The sequence below is a fragment of the Hyperolius riggenbachi genome, chromosome 4, assembly GCF_040937935.1.
Source record: "Hyperolius riggenbachi isolate aHypRig1 chromosome 4, aHypRig1.pri, whole genome shotgun sequence".
NCBI lineage: Eukaryota > Metazoa > Chordata > Amphibia > Anura > Hyperoliidae > Hyperolius > Hyperolius riggenbachi.
The window spans coordinates 190,200,781-190,220,255 of record NC_090649.1 but is presented as its reverse complement, the minus strand read 5'-3'; the positions used below and the strand labels follow the sequence as shown (position 1 = coordinate 190,220,255).

The 19,475-nt window shown below is 42.5% G+C and overlaps 1 protein-coding gene across 1 annotated transcript in view; it reads right to left on the bottom strand.

Annotated features, from left to right (window-relative positions):
- ACAP2 (ArfGAP with coiled-coil, ankyrin repeat and PH domains 2) overlaps window positions 1–19,475 on the bottom strand; it is a 121,992-nt gene that overhangs the window by 81,149 nt on the left and 21,368 nt on the right. The window contains exons 2-3 of the mRNA XM_068233321.1: window positions 1,869–1,926; window positions 1,293–1,412 (exon numbers count right to left, since the gene is read on the bottom strand). Of these exons, the coding sequence (XP_068089422.1) occupies window positions 1,293–1,412; window positions 1,869–1,926 (178 nt within the window). The remainder of the gene's footprint in view (window positions 1–1,292; window positions 1,413–1,868; window positions 1,927–19,475) is intronic.

The following is a 19,475-nucleotide window of genomic DNA, read 5'->3' as shown; positions in this document are numbered from 1 at the left end:
CAAAATTGCCCGACTCCACAGCCCTGTAGAGAGAATATAAATATATATATATATATATATATATATATATATATATATATATATATATATATATATATATATATATATATATATATATATATATACATACATACATACACACACACACACATATATACATATGCATATATCTACATTTAGTAGTGACTATACAAACAATATTTAGTTAGTATACAGTGTACAGTGATTTTCCGTAGTATGTAGGTAGTATATAGTATATACTGAAGCATAATTGTACATACCGAAGTTTTTAGGTAGTATAAAGTACAGCGAATATATAGTATATAGGTATAAAGTTAGTGTAGCATTATTACACATAGTATTTAGTTAGTTAGTATTAAGTATATCGTATATATATAGCTTATTGGTATATCGTTAGTACATAGTATAATTGTGTTTTACTTTTGAGAGAAGCTGCAGGATTTTGGGGTTGGAGACATATTCCCTTTGTGAACTAAATGCTAGGTGGGATCTTTTGTATCATTTGTAATGTGAAATGTTTGGGACCTCTTGCTTCTTGTACACCCTTATGTATTGTTTTTATAGTTCACTTTTATGTTTGATATATTTGTGCTCTAGTTCCTTGCTCGGGCCCTAGCAATTCCCCTTTTGGGACTGTCCTGCATAGCATCAGGTAATATTTATTACAGTCATATAACCTTGTATACCAGGCAGCACAGTGGCCTAGTGGTTAGCACTCTCGCCTTGTAGAGCTAAATTCCTGGTTCAAATTCACCCAGGGCAACATCAGCAAGGAGTTTGCGGGTTTCCTCCAGGCACTCAGCTTTCCTCCAACATCCCACAAACATACAGATAAAATAATTAGTGTCCCCTTAAATTGGCCCAACACTACTATAGATACACATAAAAATTGGCCCTAGACTACGATACATACACAGACATATGACTATGGTAGGGATTAGATTGTGAGCCTCTCTGAGTGACAGTTAAGTGACAACATAATACTTATACTCTATACAGCGCTGCGGAAGATGTCAGACCTATATTAATAATAATAAAGTATATCAGTTATGATTAAGGACCAGTTGAAGCGTACTGTATTAGCTGGCTCACACTGCTATGATCCAATAAAATGGTGTTTTATGGAAGCTCTATGCAGATGATCATTTCTTTCATATTCGCACACACTGCCATACAAATAAGAAATTCAGGCATAGTGCAATAAGCATCTGTCTCCATGCACAGTGTAAGTTACACGTAGCTTCATTATATTCAGAGCAGATTCTGCTTACTTCAATCAGCTCGTCCTTGCTCGAATACTGGGCCAGGTCCCGGACTCCATTCATAAATTGCTTGTTGGCAGCACAAAAAGCTTTCCCAGCGTCGATCATTCCAGAGCATAGTTTCACTAGCTGGAAGAAAGAAAGTAAAGTGTTTGCCGCTTCAGATAACACTCCGCCTGCACAGTCACTGCTCACAGTCTGCTTATTTACTCTGACAGCCAGCAAGCGCTGGTCACTTTTCAGTTAGTCTGGGCATAAGTGTTTACATGGTCAATCTGTAAAATGAATTAAACTGGCACACGGCCTACAATCTGTCAAGCACAATACAATGCAACTTTTATACTGCCTTATGAAACACAGCAAGATCCTCATTAAAATCATTTTCATCCTGCAAATGGTTCAGTGTGACATAAATGGATCGCCAAGAGTGCAATATGACAATAATCAGCCTATCAGAGAATTACTTGCTGCAGAACAGGCGACTGTCACATCGCACTGAAGAATTAGGGCAACATTAGGATGAATAAAGAATGTTAAATAATTATAACTTAAATATTTCAGGCTAGACAGACTTCAGATTTTTACCTTGTCAAGCTTCTGCTCAAGTTCTGAAACATCCCCTTCAACTTCTTCTAAGGCTGCTCTGTAAGATTGAGAACAAATTTTGTTAAAATTTAGAACCAAGGACAACCTGAAAAGCACAGAAATAATGAGACCGAAAGATGATCACTACCCTTTACTGTAAATAACATCCACACCAAAGAAATATACTGAGCTTGGACATGCTTACGGCAAAAATTAGCATATTGGCCAACTATTTACTAGTGAATGCGCAGTAGGAGATTTTCTCCTACCGCACATTCCCAGGATGTTCTGGGTGGCGGGAGCGTGATGGAGGATACGTGCGATCACAGCCATGCAGGTGCAGTGGCTGGCGACTGGCTTTGTTGCAAAAATCAAAACTCAGCCACTGCAGGTGACTGGAGGATTTTCCCAGGATGGTGGGAACTAGGTTTCCATTAGTCAATCTATGGCCGCGCACATCCATTCTGCAAGAATGCAAGTTAGATTGACTAATAGGAAACAGGAGGAGGAAAAGCGGGAACAGAAGGCTAGAAGGGGTGGGAAAGTAGTGTATTTAAGAGGGAACAAATTTCCCTTACGTTACCTTCTGGAGAAGTTACAGTCGTCACGTAACACGTAAAGGGGCACAGGAGGAAAGCAGGTTCCCACTAGGAGTTGCAGGACTGGGTAAAAGATTGTTTACAATGCTAAGCAGCTATTTACTTTTTCATGACAGTGTGTTCCTAGGGGGAATATCAATTTGGCGGACGGCTCTTACCGCTGCCGCTAAACTCCGAGGCGGCGTTAAATACTATTCCCCCTCCGAGTTGTCGCAACTTGGAGGGAGATGTAATTCGGGGTCTGACAGCCGCCAGAGCCCCGAATTACCGCTACGTGCCCCGCGCAGCATAGCATTGCTGCTATGGGGCGCACAGTTTCGGCGCTCGGCTCTCAGAGCCGCGCACCGAAATCAGCTGATCGGGTGTTCCTACTATATGGCTCATTTACCTTGGATTGTGGAAGGTTATTACTTCTGATTGTTAGCCAATACTTTTGATCTATACCCATGTGCTTTTCTCAAACAATATTACACATTTAATTATATATTGTACCAGTGTGCGGAATACCTGTCGTGTATTTTATGGGATTTTTAAATGGTTTTATTGTGTTTTGGAATAAGTTCCTCAATAAAATCTTTGATGAATATTGCAAGTTTATGGTGATATTATCTACTAATTGCCTAGATAGATACTTTCTTTTTGTTAGAAGAGTTAACATGTCCATGGCAACTGCCCTGCTTACGGGCGTTTTGCTCCTAATCGTTTGTTTAAAACTTCACAAAATATACATGTACAAAACCAAAACAACAAAAAAACAGGAGCCTGACCACGAGACAGAGAGATAGCAAACAAAGTTTACAAGAACTATCTACAACGAAAAAAAAACAGAACAAAGAGATGCTATGGTTCCCAGAGAGAGCTAGTCTCAGTATCACAAATAAAAGTAGTAGGCAAGAAGCTTGAAAAACAAAACAGGTGACAAAGTCTACTTCTAATAAGAACACTGGAAGAGATAAGAAACAAACAAAAGCAGCCAAAACAAAAACAAAGGGGCAGATGGAAAATTCATCCTTGGGTAAAACCGATCTCTATCACACTTCACTTGGCATCCACACATCCCAAAAAAAAAAAAAAAAAAAAAAAAAGAAAAAAAGAATATCCACCTTCCGACAGAGCAAATATAAGCAAATAAAGCAGCCGGTTGGGATGCTCTAAGAAAATAATGAAAAACTGTTTATGCTTCTAATCCATACACAACAGGGCACATTTTTGACCTGAAAAAAAATGGCCACTACTCACAGAAAAGCATTGGTTTTCAGTGCTTTAATAAACATTACTGCTGTACAACTGTACCAGTAAGCCAACACTTACACACCATTTTGTTTAATTTTCATTTGGTGCCAATGCCTTTTGATTATGGGCCTTTTTACACTGCATGCACTTCAATCTGAATCTCGAGTGCACGCAACTGCCAATCACAAGGACCCTTGCTTTCCCAAGTGAACCTTTTACACGGCTTGCATTGCAACACGATAATGGTTCTTACTAAGAAGCAACGCTTTGGCCTCAATTCGCAACACATTACTACATCTGGTAATGCAAACAAACGGAAAAAAAAAAACACTAATCTTACCTCACATATATTTATCTAAGCATGTTATCGCATGAGAAGGTCAATTCTGAAAGGTTACAGCAGTCAGTAAAACAAGTAAAATTGGTCCATTTTTAAGCAGGGCTGTGGAGTCGGTCCAAAAATCCACCGACTTCGACTCCTCAGTTTAGGATTCCACCGACTCAGACTCCACGACTCCGACTCCTCTAATTTGCATATTACAATTTTGTTGATTAAAAGTATGTAACATGAAATTCGTCTCTTAACTGCCAACGCTTAGGAATTTTACAAGACAACTGAAGTGAGAAGGATATGTAGACTACTATATTTATTCCCTTTAGACTAAAACTAGTCCTTGGTAAGAGTACTTGTAAAAGGTACAAACCGGAACAAAGAACATCTATCAGGCCCTAGGCAATGTAAGTGTGGGTACATGTAAGAATGATGTGCAGGTACTCTGCAGGGGAATGAGGAGATTGTAAACAGACAACACCTCTGTGTTCAGTGTGCACAGCATTCTCAGTGGATTCCCTGCAGCTCTGTGGGGAGTGCATATGTAGAGTATAGTACTACTGTGTAACAAAGTAAACCTGAGACAGATGAAATTAAAGTTTTATACATAACTGGGGCTTCCTCCAGCCGCCTTCAGGATAATCAGTCCCTCGTTGTCCTCCTCCACCACCTGGATCTTCTGCTATGAGTCCAGGTACTTGAGCCAGTCAGGCGTAGTGCACATGCACACACTGCGCCGCCAGGAGCATACTACACCTGTGCAGCACTATTGCGCAGGTGCAGAATGTTCCTGGCTGTGGGAGCGGCATGCGGCCGGACAGCGCTGACTGGCTGAATTACCAGGACTCATAGCAGAAGATCCGGGTGGTGGAAGACAGTGAGGGACTGATTAGCCTGAAGGGGGCTGGAGGAAGCCCCAGGTATGTATAAAACTTTACTTTTCACCCGTCTCAGTTTACCTTTAATTTGTAGTCACCAAACCAAATTTTAATAACATATCAAATTATTTGATTTCATCAGCAAAGGGAGTGCATACATTTGCATAAATCAGCATCAATGCAGAATTATTTCCATCTCGTTGACCATCTCTATTAGTGATACGGCTACACATCAGGCTTTATTCTTACAGCATAGATGTTATTTAGTATATATAAGAGATTCCTGTGTACACATCACATATACAGTCACAATCAGATATGTATATCTGACCTTAAAAATACGGGGACTGCTTTATTGAAGCAGCACAAGTAACTAATTTTGATTGGTTTATTTCATTTTTGTAGACTAAGCACAGCTATTACTGTATATATACTGTATATATACATTATTTTTAATGACTATTATCTGAGAAATAGAACATTTTATCATATTTTCTATTTTAATTACAGTTACAAATTCATTAGGAGTCGGAGTCGGTGCATTTTTTCCCGACTCCGACTCCAGGCACCCAAAATTGCCCGACTCCACGACTCCGACTCCACAGCCCTGTTTTTAAGACCAACTCTAAGCGGTCGGTCACTACATCTCAGGCATGCTTTAAACTATAAGAAGCAAAAGGCGCCAGCCAATAGTAAGAGCCATCCTATCTGATTCCTCACCCCAATGGTGCCTATGCACTCCTAGGGGGGCAGCCTGTTTGATGAAGGCCGGTTGGAGGCAGGAGGGGGAGAGTGTTGCCATTACCTCGCTGATGCTGGATGAAAAGGCAGCTATAGGGGGTAGGAGATTGCTGCAGAGTAAAGGCCATGGCTGTTGGAAATAATCTGGGCTGAATGCCAATGTTGCCTCCTGCCAGGCACTGTGATGTCTATTTACCCTCTTTCCCTGAAAATAAGACCTACCCTGAAAATAAGCCCTAGCTGGAATTTTTAGCATGCTTGAAATATAAGCCCTACCCCGAAAATAAGCCCTAGCAGAAGTAAAAGAGGAAGAAGAGGCAGCCAGTAAGTGGGGACACAGTGGTACAGTGCCAATCGGGCAGTGAACCTGTCATCCCAGCACACAGTAAGGTTATCAGCTGTGTGCAGGGAAGACAGGGCAGGTGCCGGAGCTGTACAGAAGCATACTTTCAAATCCATGAATATCACAGTACAAAGGAACAGGAAATGTTCTGCTGAGAGACACTTCCTAATAGAAATATAAGACATTCCCTGAAAATAAGCCCTAGTACATCTTTTAGAGCACAAATTAATATAAGACACTTCAAACCCACTGACAGGAATGGGTACATCCCTAGATCAAGTTGCCATCATGATAGATGGCTGTCCAACATCCCAAAGGGACAATTAATGCGTATCAAAAGGAATTGCACATACCAGGAGGATTACAAGGTACAGAGCCAGGCCCTTGTCGAAAGGTTTGTGGAGAAGGAATATGATAGAAGGGAGGTGGAAAGGATAGCTGGGGAAGTAGGGATGATGGAAAGATCAACACTCATCAGTAACCCAGTACGCAACTCATCAGGAAATCATGAATATGCATTACAGTTGGGATACAGTAACCAATATAGACAAATGGAAAGGGTAGTTAGAAAACATTGGAACATCATTAAGATGGATGATGTACTGGGTAAGTATTTGCCTGAAAAACCACAGTTTGTATATAGAAAGGCACCCAATCTCAGATCCAAAATGGTAACTAGTTGCATTGATCCACCGATTACGGAGGGCACTGATTTATTGGGACAAAAGGGCTTTTTTCCATGCAGAACTTGCAGGGGATGCCGTGAGACCTGCCCTGTGAGGGGGGGGAAATTTCACGGCCAGGAATACTGGCTGCAACTATACCCTCAGACAGTGCATTACGTGCAAAACTATTGGTGTGGTATATGTCCTCTGGTGCCCATGTGGCCTAGAGTATGTGGGCCGCACCACTAGAGCACTGCACAAGAGAATTAATGAGCATATTTATAACATTAGGAAAGGGCTGGACACGCATAGTGTGTCCAGTCATTTTAAAAAGTTCCATAATTGTGACCCTTCTGGTTTAAAATGTATGGGGATAGAAAAATGGATACCAAAATGGAGAGGGTCCAGTAAGGTAAGGGATTTATCTAAAGCAGAGGGTAGGTGGATATTTAATTTGAGCTCATTTGCTCCCACAGGTTTAAATATTGAGTTTGATTTGAATTGCTTTATTAGTAACGACTGAGGGCAATACATGTAGAGTTATTGTATTTATTATAGGGAGTTGTAGGTAAAGCACTTAGTAAAATGACCACAAGATGGCACTATGGATATATACGGGCTATTATGGAGCATGCGCGGCCTAGCGACGTTCAAAAGTATATATATGTATACATTGGGGTGGGGGAATACACTTAGGTAGATTAGGAGTTGGTCCTGTATTAGATTAGGGAGGAATTGTTGTGTACTGTATATATGTGAGTTTGTAATGGCAGGTGACAGTGGTGAGCCTCAGGGCAACGTTATACGGAGAGAGGCGCTGACGTCACGTGCGAGACACTACTTATGCGGCTGGCGTACTGGCAACGCTAGCCCCTGATGAGTCATTGTGACGAAACGCGTAGGGCGGAGCCAGTACGTCTGACGCTGTATGCGGAAGTTCGGGTGAGGTGAACGCCATAAGGGGACCAAGCGGGACGCCGCGTACGGACTCAGAGAGGCACACCAGGCCCAGCAGACTTGCCGCTGTGATATGCTACCAATCCCTAAGGGGAGCTTGTAAGTGTATGGAGGGCGCGAGAAGCGCAGCATGATTTTATCTTGTCTCTATATATTGCGCAATGAGAGTTTTTATGTGTTTTATTGAGGATTAAAAGAAATTAACCCTATAGGAAACTGGCTATGGATCATTGATGTTCCCAATGTACCATATATTGAGCGAGTACCTCACCCTGATCTGGTGGCTACAATCTGGTGAGCCGCTCTTATAATAGAGGTGGTGGGATCACGAGTGGTCACTTACACAGTGGATGTGTGATATCTGTAATTATAGTTGAAACAGGATTACACTATGTATGCTATTTGCTTTTAGGTTGGAAGCGCGCAGTGGATTATTTTTATCTTTAATATAAGACACTGTCTTATTTTCAGGGAAAGACGGTACATCCATGTGTGAGCAGCTCTGACTCTGCTGTGTGGCCTTTACCCTGCAGTGATCCCTGACACCCAGCGCATCCTCATCAGCCAGGAACAGCAAGGTGAGAATGGCAACACTCTCCCTCATTTTCCAAACAGATTGTGCTCAAGTTTTCGCACTAGTGCTGCATCAAGCAAAAGTTTTGTGAACAGATTTTTTTTCCCTTTTTACCAGCCTTTCAGAATTCAGACCATTGCCTACAATATTTTGGGTGCAAATGCCACCAACTGCATTTCAATGGACATTTTGCATTACCGTGGATCTGAACTCTTGCAGAGGAGAGGAGAAAAACAGAGAGAAATGCACCCTGTATGTATTTAGAAAATTTAGCCTGTCTAATCCCGCCTCATCTGTGACTAATCAGGAGTGTAATTTGATCTCTAAACTGTGTCAGCTGGTTGCCTCAGCAGAGCAGCTATTTTGTAAATACAGGATGTTAACCCTATGTCTGTTTCCATGAAAGCAGGAAATGGGCACACTGCAGATTTACTGCAGGATTTATATCAGCTGTAACAGAAATGTTTTTCTTTACAGGTTATTATGCTAATGCTTATCTTTTAGAGCAGAGATGATTTCATTTTCATAAATGAAAAGAAAAATGAGCTGACAATTGACCTTTATCAGAGCTAGGTCATTTCCAAATCTATGAAAAGAGAAAGAGAGAAGAAGTATAATGCAGCCAGCCAGAGACTAGCAGTTGGGTAGAATAGCTGGATGACATGTGGGCAGTTAAACTTGCGCATACTCTGCCTTATCACTGTCTGCTTCTGCCATTATTACCACACTCAGCTGTGCTATTTCTGTTCTAACTTAAGCCTGTAATTAGTCAATTCTATGCTTCAGAACCCCAGAACATTGTGCAACTGTGCAGTGTAGAATGCAATGATGATTTTCTCTACAGAGATAACAAATACAACACTTTTAGCAAGAACAGCCATGAACCTTGTTGACAAATACCATTATGTGTGAGGCTCTGCAGGTGACACACACACACACACACACACACACACACACACACACACACACACACACACACACACACACACACACACACTGAGTTCAGTTTGGCATCATTTTGACTGCAGGATAAGTGCAAGTCAGCTGCAGGGTACTTGTTGCTGCTAGTGTACAATGACCTTTGTCTTCAGTTTCAGTTTAGTATGGAGCTAGTTTCTCTTCACGTACATAAGCAGGGCCATGGAACCTATACCTCAAATAGGTTTATGTGTAATAGCCCGAGACCAACAGAATGTGAGTAATGTTTCTGCAGTACATTGTGAGTGCATTGCTTCAATTCATGGTCTAAGGTGAGTTCAGTAAAACGTAAAGGGCTAGTAAAGAAGGAGACAAAAAAAAAACAAAAAACATTTAGGGCTCGTTTCCACTATCGCGAATCTGCATGCGTCCAACGCATGCAGATCCGCACATGTAATGCAAGTGGATGGGCCTGTTTCCACTGTAGCGTTGTTGAGGTGCGTTTTTTTCAGCGTGAAAAAAACGCACAAAAGAGCCAACGATTTCGCCTGCGTCGGGAATCCGTGCGAATCGCCGCTAATGTATTTAATAGTAAAAACGCATGCGTTTGTTACATGCGTTTTTACCCGCGATTTCGCGTGCGATTTCGCACCTTTTTCAATTTTATTTAGCCCTGGCAGTGTCATGGTTAATTTCGCATGGCACCCTGCCATGCGAAATCGCAGGCGAAATCGCGGGTAAAAACGCATGTGGAAACGCATCCGCATGCGTTTTTACAAGCGTCGGAATGCGGCCGAAATCGCGTCGCAACAGTGGAAACAAGCCCTCAGGCCCCATTCACACTTAGAAGCGCAAAACGCCGGAGATTTTTTCAGGCGTTTTGCAAGAGTGATTTTTCCCGGGGAAAAATCACTCACTAAACACTGCGGTGATTTTGCCAGTTTTGGGCGATTTGCGGCGATTAGCGCAAATTGCTCAAGTAAGAACGGGCGCATAGGGTCTCATTACGCTAGCGCTTTTATAAAGCACTAGCGTTTGAGCGTTTTGCCAAAATCGTAGCAAATCGCTCTAGTGTGAATGGGGCCTAAGGGCCTGACCCTAGGAGATCATTTTCATCTTCTATTTAAAATAACATTTCAGCACTCTGCAACTAAAAAAAAGTACCAAAAAGTAGGTGAAAAACCACTTTCTTGCTCGCTGGTTGCATTAAAACCATTTAGTTAATAAGGTGTGAAAATATCACTTAGGTCCTAGGAGAAACCCAAGAGAAAAAAAAAATGGAATTAATTAGGTCCTAAGTGCTTAAGGGCCTTTTCACACTGGGGCGGTGCGTCATACTGACGCACTGCTACCTCACTCCAATGCAAGCCTAAGGGGGGAAACACATTACCTGCGTCGCAGTGCGGTCCACCAGAAGTCCTTGATCTGACTACGTTACCGCGCGGCTTTTGCAGTGACCTGTGTCGGACCAGAAGTCATGTTAGTCTATGGCGACACTGGGATTTTCTTTTAACACTTTCCGACACAACGTTGTGGAGCACATGGGCGGAAGAGAGCGTCACTTCCTGCTTGGCCAGATGGGGAATACCGCGTAGTAACGGGGTATTCCCCGAAGGCCTGTTTCTGGCGGTGCAGTGCGGCTGCTGCACCGCCAGTTTGCAGTGTGAAACTGGCCATAGACTTTTTTCTGAATTCAAAAAGATTTTAACATGTGGTAGTAGTTGTCATTTACAGAAAAAAAAAAAAAAAGATTTTACCTATCGCAATATTTCAATAGTTATTTTAAGGAATCGCATGGTATTTCAGTTTGTATTTGATAGATTTTTTCAGTGCATGGAAAATAAAAGACGTGATACAGATAATTATTACGGTATTTAAAAAGAGAAACCGAGAGCCCAATATAGTGTAGTACTGAGGTGCCAGGTGTTACCCGGACTGAATACTGTTGTGTGCTCCTATTTGTATTGCCTGAAGAAGCAGGTCTAATCCTGTGAAACGCGTTGCAACCCCCCTGGAGTATGCCAATAAATTAATTTTTGTTTGGACAGTTTCATGTGTCTGCTTGCAGGAGGTAAGTCCACCACTACCTCCTAAGCATCTTTTAAACATTTTACTACTTGATTTTATCCTGTTGGCGCCTCTGGTCCGTTCTACATAAGATTATTATTAATATACTGACAAGTAAAGAGAGCAAGGTGCATAAAATTAACATAAAAATTTGTATCAGCTCAAAGCAAATTCGTAACAATTAACCATTTTAATAACTACATAATATTGTGAAACTAGGGAAATATGTGGTAACTTTCTTATTTTTCTGAACAGTTTAACCTCCCTGGTGGTAAGAACGAGCCTGAGGCTGGTTTCAGACTGCCAATTGGCGTTAGCGGTGCAGCCCGGGGGCTGCACTGCACCGCCAAAAGCAGGCCTTCAGGGATTACCGCGTTAATACAGAAAGAGATAAGAAAAACGAGTGGAAGATAAGACAATTGACTGCGGAATCGAGCGGCGAAACGATTGAGCGGGAGAATCGAGCGGCAAAATCGAGCCGTGTATGCCCAGCAGGCATAGAAGGCTCAGTGCACTCACATATTATTCCAATGCAGACCCATAAAAGAATCTTCGTATTTGTATCATCACTGCCTCAACAAGTATATGTGAGTTTTAAAGGCCTAAAGAATTTCGACAGGTAACCACAATGTCTTCCACAGACATCGTATACCACTTCCTCAGCAGAAGAGCCCATTGTGTCTGACAGTCTGAGACACTCATTTACCACATAAGGAATTCCACATCTTCGACTTTGTAATAAAAATACTGCTGTAGCATATGGTCAGTTTTCTACTGCGCATTATGAACAATTAGTTTAAAGATTTAATTTACATAAATGAATGGAAAAGATTGTAATCATCTGACAGACTGTAGGTTAAAACAAGAACCAGACACAGTCACATGACTGGAATTAGCCATTGAAAGACACATATTAGTCACCTCAGTCAGTCATACTTGTTTCAGGTGTGCGATTCAGACACTACTGCAGCCAAATGCCTCAGCAGGACTACCAGAAATTGGCAATAATTTTACCAATATTCTGCTAGCGGCAATCCCCTGTGCCCGTTTGTACCTTTTTAGAAAAGTGCAACTATCCTGCGCTCCCAAATGTAATTGGGAAATGTAAAAAAGCTGGCTTAAAGAGAATCTGTACTCTGAAATTCTTACAATAAAAAGCATACCATTCTATTCATTATGTGCTCCTGGTCCCCTCTGTGCTGTTTCTGCCATTCTCTGCTGCAAACCTGGCTTGTAATTGCCAGTTTTAGGCAGTGTTTACAAACAAACTAACCAGCTTCTAATAGGCTCAGCTAAGCAGAGTGTGTTAGTCACACAGAGCCTGCAGGGGGTGTGTACAGCTTCTAGCTAATCACAAGCAGCCCTGCACATTCCAGTCTGACTGCCTCAGCCTGACTGTGCCGACTATAGAGAGAAGATTAGATCATATAACAGAGATAACACAGCTACTGTGCAATTAGGAAAAGCTGCAGTAAGCCAGACCACATTAGAAAAGGCATAGGAACTTATAGCATAGAAGAAATAAAGATAAACAATTTGTTACAGAGTCTCTTTAAGCAGCCTACATGCACAACAGAGCACAACTAAGATTCTTCACATGGAAGGACAGGATCCAAGGATATGGCAGCTGAGGCAATTATATGTATGCACATGCCACATAAGAAATTAAACATTTTTCCTTACAGGACAACTATCAAAGTTAAATAAAATTCTAAATGGCACATATTTCCAGTAATTACGGACAAATAGCAATACAAAGGCTTTTTTTTTCTCATCTTTTCATGTTTTATGTGAAGAAAATATGACATTTACAAAGAACAGCAACAAACATAGTGAATAGTGACAGAGAAGTGTAACCAGGGCTGTGGAGTCGGAGCAATATAGCTACATGGTACAGCTGTAGCCTCTAGCCCGATGCTGACACAAATCGTTGCAAACAACTGGTAAACAAGGCATTTTTTTTTCACACAGGCTGTGATGAGATACCTCTGAAAAGCTTTCTAGTGTTGCTGGCTAAAAGCTCTATAGGTATGTAGAGTTTACAGAAGAACAGTTTCTTTGATAGTTATTTAACTACATGTGGGGGCAAAGAATTACCGGACTAAGATTCTGTATTGCTGTTATGACATCTCTGACTTTCCTCCACTATCTGTAATGATCATGCACTGCACAACCTGTGTTGTAAATGGTTTTGCATGAATGGATCCAATACATAGCGTAGGCTCTTACAACATTTCCATTTATCTGGTGCTCTCCAATTCAGAAAACGCCCTGTTTTTAGTCAAGTGTGAAGTGAGCCTCCCTGTAAAAGTACAGTTCTCCTCTAAGCCTTTCCAGGAGGTAAGCCATGGTTACTTCCATTTTTTGTTTTATAGTTTTATTTTATTGAATACCTTCTCCTCCGTTATTCATACTGCATGGGTGATCTGATTAATAGTTTGTAATGGTTAAAAATCCTTGTTAAAGAGTGGCTCATTTTTGTTCCCAGAACTCACAGTGATAGTGTTTGAGGTTAGGTTCACAGTGGTAATTTGCATAACGCATGTGTTATAATGTTTTATGAGTGCGAACTGCAATGGAGACCAGCCATAGACTTAGAATAACGCAATCAGTTACAACAGGCTTTCTCTTCCAGGGTTCCTTGAGTACTCTGCAGGGGTTCCTTGGCATTTTCCCTCATCGTGGGGGAAGTATAATAGAGCACACTTTCATAGGTGGTACTGTAACAAGAAGCACTAAATTGGGGGCTCAGGATACAGTATAATGAGTGGCAGTGTAATGGGGGTAGTGACAAACAGTCACACCTACTTTTAAAGACCATGCCTCCTGCAAAATAAATGCAGGGGTTCCTTGAGATCCAAAAGCTATGTGTAGGGTTCCTCCAGGGTAGAAAGGTTGAGAAAGGCTGAGTTACAACGTAGTACTGGTAACAGCTCCATAGAATTGTATGGGCTGTGAGTTGACATGCAGAATAATCCTGCAACGCACCTGACCACTGTGAACAGGTCTCAACTTTTTCTGGATGCACACTTGAATAATGGCGTTTAGCAGTGGCTGGATAGTGTACTGGTTAAAGGCACGGTCTTTGACATGGGAGACCAGGGTTTAAATCCTGGCTAGGGCTAGTACCTATTCAGTAAGGAGTTCAAGGCAAGACTCCCTAACACTGCAAGTTGGCCTCTTGCGCGTGTCCCAGTGGCTGCATCTCTTGAACGCTTTGAGTCCGAGAGGAGGAAAAAAAGCGCTATACAAATGTTTGGATTATTATTAACATATAGCCGCAATCAACTATGGAATCGGGGGGGGGGGGGGGGGGGTGGAGGTAGCATCATACTGCTGTAACTGCTGGAAAGAGATCCCGACTTCCTGTGATACTGCCATGGCATTTATTTTTCAAGAATTTTGTTTTTAGAATTCAAAGACTCAAGGAGAAAGGAGTGTAAATCAGAGGTCATCTTTATTTTACTCAGATGAACTCATATGGACTACAGTCAGCTAAGCACTTGGATGAAAAACTGTTTTTAGGCTCCCTGCAACTCCGTTTACCGATTTGCAATTCCGATTTTCCCTGAATAGAATCAACAGAAAAATCGAGGAAAAAATGCAGAATGCAGTAACAATTAAAAATCTGAATCTGAATCGGATGTAAAAACCGATTAAAAATCGGAATTGCAAGCAGTGTGCAGGGAGCCTTATGCAGTGTTACCTGGCACATTTTTTTTTTTTTAACTCTGTCCATGCAATCCTGTGATCACCACCCAGCAACATAAAACTGCCAATACAACCTGATCTTTGTCCCTTCCTTCCTCCGAAATATAACAGAGCCTATGCAAAACGTATCCTCACATTGCTTCATGGACAGTGCACATGAGTAAGCATCCTGCTCTGTAGGCTAGATGTGTAAATGTAGTGTAACCTGGTGTCAGCCTCACTCCGTCAGTCCAAATGTAGCTGTGATGACCACTCGGTGACAGTCATACAATCATGATAGCAGCCAAAACTCTCAGCTAATATGTCTGTTAGCTGAAATGGGTGATTTTTCAGGCAGCAGAAGTCCAGTACTAGCGAATTAAAACATATCTCTAGGCCCACTTACTGTACATTCCCATCAGGGCAATGACAAGATTCTAGAGCACCAAAATACTCCCTCCCTTACCCCTGACACACAGGTGCTTAGACATGCTCCACACTGAAGCCTCTTTCAACTGTGCCTGGCCCTAAGCTAGCAAAGCCACTTAATATAAAGATTAGCAACCCTAGCCCCCTCCTTCCCACTCATAGCCAATGTGGCTACCACTTAAAGGGAACCTAAACTAAGGATATGGGACGTAGAGCTTACTTCCAGTCAGAACCGCAGCGCCACCCGCCCGACGTAGAGTTAAACTGCGTCGGTCCGCATTCGGTTAAAGAGAAACCATAACCCAGAATTGAACTTCATCCCACTTAGTAGCGGATACCTCCCTTCCCATGAGAAATATTTTCCTTTTCACAAATGGCTTTGTATGGCTGATATTGTGGTGAAATCACTCCCACAGTGTGATGTCAGGACTATGGTTCTGACATCACACTATGGGAGCCTTGTTGCATTGTGGGAAATAACAGCTGTTTACAACTGCCAAAAAAGCAAGCAGCATCTCCTTCCACAGACATCACCTGCCAGCAGTAAAAATGTCACCATGTGATAAATGTCAGAATGTAAATCAGGGAGAGGAAAGATCTTACAATGGGCAAACACTGACTGAATCATTTATACATTATTATTGTAAAAATGAAACTTTTTATTACATTATTTTCACTGGAGTTCCACTTTAACTCTAATATGTGTGGCAATTATAACCCCCCCCCCCACACACACACACACACACACATTACTATGTGCCCCCAATGCCTTCAGTCCATATATGCAGAGGTGTGGAGAAATGCATTTTACCTGCTCCAACACTGCTCATCAGTCATCCAGCATCTCCTCTTTATAACAGTCAGCAGTGGACCACTATACTGTTACCTCTGTGTGGTTTCCAAGTGAACGCATGGAAGCAACAGTAGAGCTGTGGCTGCTGACAGCTATCAAGAGTAGAGGAGACAGACATGCAGCACTGGAATAGGTGAAAGACTACACGGTGACTGCTGCTATACATATACAGTAGGATGCGGTGGAGGGACTGTACCCGCAGGGAGAGGGGGGGGGGGGGCAAAGAAAGGCTTACCCACCTACCTCTTCTCAGGACTATAAACAGAGGCTCAAGCCTCTTGTCGTCTCTGCCCTGATTCTCATGTCTGTTTCTACAACAGCCCAATATCTTTTTTCAAACCAAAAGAAAAAATGGTATACAAATAAAACAGCCATAAGAACACAAGGCAGCACAAAAAAGTAAACGCTACTAAAACATAAAGCAACACATTTCACCAGCATGATCTCAATCTGTTGCGGCTTGTCAGGGATTCCAGTAAACAGCATGTGATTTTCATCATACAAATATTTGTGTAATCCAATCCATACTACAACAAAACATAAGAGAAACAATTACACTTTGTCTTGCACCTGGCTACATATTCCTTCAAGAATAGGTCATGTTTTAAATTAACAAGCTCCACTATAAAGGAGAGTTTACAGGCAGCAGGTCTGCAACTTACATTGCATTTTAATCTAACATACTTCCAGAGAGAGACGGAAAATAAACACAATTGAATACAGATGCTCGCTGATGGCTGCTATATTTTTTTTTCTTTGGTCTTCAGCAGTTTTTCCATTGTACTTTGCCAAGAAAAACATGACGACATTTAATACTAAGCACTGGAGGACGTGCACTATATGGATCATTAATGATAATGCTTAAAAAAAAAACCCAGGTTTTTATTATTTACATTTTCCACATAAAGCTGCATTTACAATTAGTTTTGATTTGGATGTTCTATGGGCGGGGTTTAAGCGGATAACTGTAACAAGAGGGATATGGAGACTTTCATGTTTATTTCCTTATAAGCAATACCAGTTGCCTGGCTGTCCAACTGATCCTCTGCCTCTAGGGCCCGTTTCCACTAGTGCGGTGGGGAATCGCCGCCGATTCCCCGCTGACGAAATCGCATGCGGGTGTGATTCCGCATGCGTATTTTACAGTGATTTCGCATACGATATCGCATCGGTTAGTATTTTTTGTGATTTTAACCAAGTTACTGCCTGTGTGATTTAACATTAGTTTCTATGCAAAATCCCATGCGAAATCGCAGTAAAATACGCATGCAAAACCGCATGCGATTTCCCTATTAAATACATTAGCAGTGATTCGCATAGCGGTGTGCGGGGTTGCAAATTCTAAAGGGCTCTTCTGTGCAGATTTGTACCGCACAGTAAAACGCACAGGATTACTGACAAGTGGAAACAGGGCTATCCACTTGTATTGGCTATTCGCGATAGTGGAAACGGAACCTAAAACTTGTATCTATAGATCCTAAAGAAGCATGCAGCAGATCAGGTGTTAGTGATATTATCATCTGCTCTGACAATATTGGTTGCATGCTTGTTTATTGGTGTTAATCAGACACTACTGCAGCCAAATAGACCAGCAGGGCTGCCAGGCAATTGGTATTATTTAAGAGTAAATAAACATGGCAGCCTCAATATTATTCTCACTACAGTTGTCCTTTAAAGCATGCCAAAACTGAAAAAAACACCTTTTAGCTACCTGGGCAGCCATGCAACATCACCTAAACTGAGAAGCATATGGATTTTTCCTTTTAAAATAATACCAGTTGCCTGACTCCGCTGCTGATCCTTTGTCTCTAATACTTTTAACCACAGCCCCTCAACAAGCATGCAGATCAGGTGCTCTGACTGAAGTCAGACTGGATTAGCGGCATGCTTGTTTCAGATGTCCGATTCAGCCAGTACTGCTTCAAATACACCAGCAGGACAGCCAGGCAACTGGTATTGTTTAAGGCTTCTTGCACACAGGGACGTTACAGGCGCACGTTAGTGAAGCCTGTAACGCTCCCCCAACGCACAGCAATGTAACACAAGTGGGCTGTTCACACTGCCCACGTTGCGTTACATTGTAACGCAGCAAAGTGCTGCATGCTGTGCGTTCTAGGTGGCTAAGCCGCGTTAGACTGTTTGACTGTTAGACTGTTTGCACATGCTCAGTCGTGTTGGGGAGGAGGGGAGAGCGGCCGGGCACATGGCTAATTAATATTCACTGCACTCAGTGATGTTTACTTCCAGGAGCGGCCGCTCTGTGCGGCGATTGGCCGGGCGGGACCACGTGATGCCGCATGCGTCCAAGAGTACGCATCACGGACGCCAGAGTGAGCTGCACAACGCGGTTCACTTCGACGTCCACACCAGAGAGCACCAGGCGTTGAGTTAGGGGCACGTTATGTGCCCTATAACGTCCCCTAAATGCAATGTCCTGGTGTGTAACTAGCCTAAAAGGAAAAATCCATCAGTTTAAGTTCCTTTAAAGAGAACCCGAGGTGGGTTTGAAGAATATTATCTGCATACAGAGGCTGGATCTGCCTATACAGCCCAGCCTCTGTTGCTATCCCAAACCCCCCTAAGGTCCCCCTGCACTCTGTAATCCCTCATAAATCACATCCACGCTGCTGACAAACAGCTTGTCAGAGCTGGCTGTGTTTATCTCTATAGTGTCAGTCTGCTGCTCTCCCCGCCTCCTGCAGAACTCCTGTCCCCACCTGCCTCCCTTCCCTCCCTGCTGATTGGAGGGAAGGGACGGGGGCAGGGACCGGAGCTATGCAGGAGGCGGGGGAGCAGCTGAGACTGACACTACAGATGTAAACACAGCCTCACAGCATGGCTGTGATTTATGGGGGATTGCAGAGTGCAGGGGGACCTTAGTGGGGGTTGGGATAGCAACAGAGGCTGGGCTGTATAGGCAGATACAGCCTCTGTATGCAGATACCATTCTTTAAACCCACCTCGGGTTCTCTTTAAAGGCACTTTGAGCTGCAGCACAGGCAAAGTGGAAGATGGAGGCTATGCAGCAACCCCATTGTAGGTGAGTAAATGTTTTCTGACCACCCCAAAAACACACAGCCTTTACAAAACTTTCTTAGGGGAAGGTTTGTTTGATAGGTTTGTGCATTTTGGGGCCAAGTTCTTTTTAAAGCACCTTGTATGTATTTAGAGAGTTTAGCCTGTCTACTCATCTGTAACTAATCACAAGTTGTAATTTGATCTCTCCCGTGTCAGCTGACTGCACCAGCAGAGAGCTCAACACAGGAAGTTCTGTACATTTTTGGTTGTACCTATGTTCCCCGTATCGTCTTCTTGTGCTTTGTAAAGCG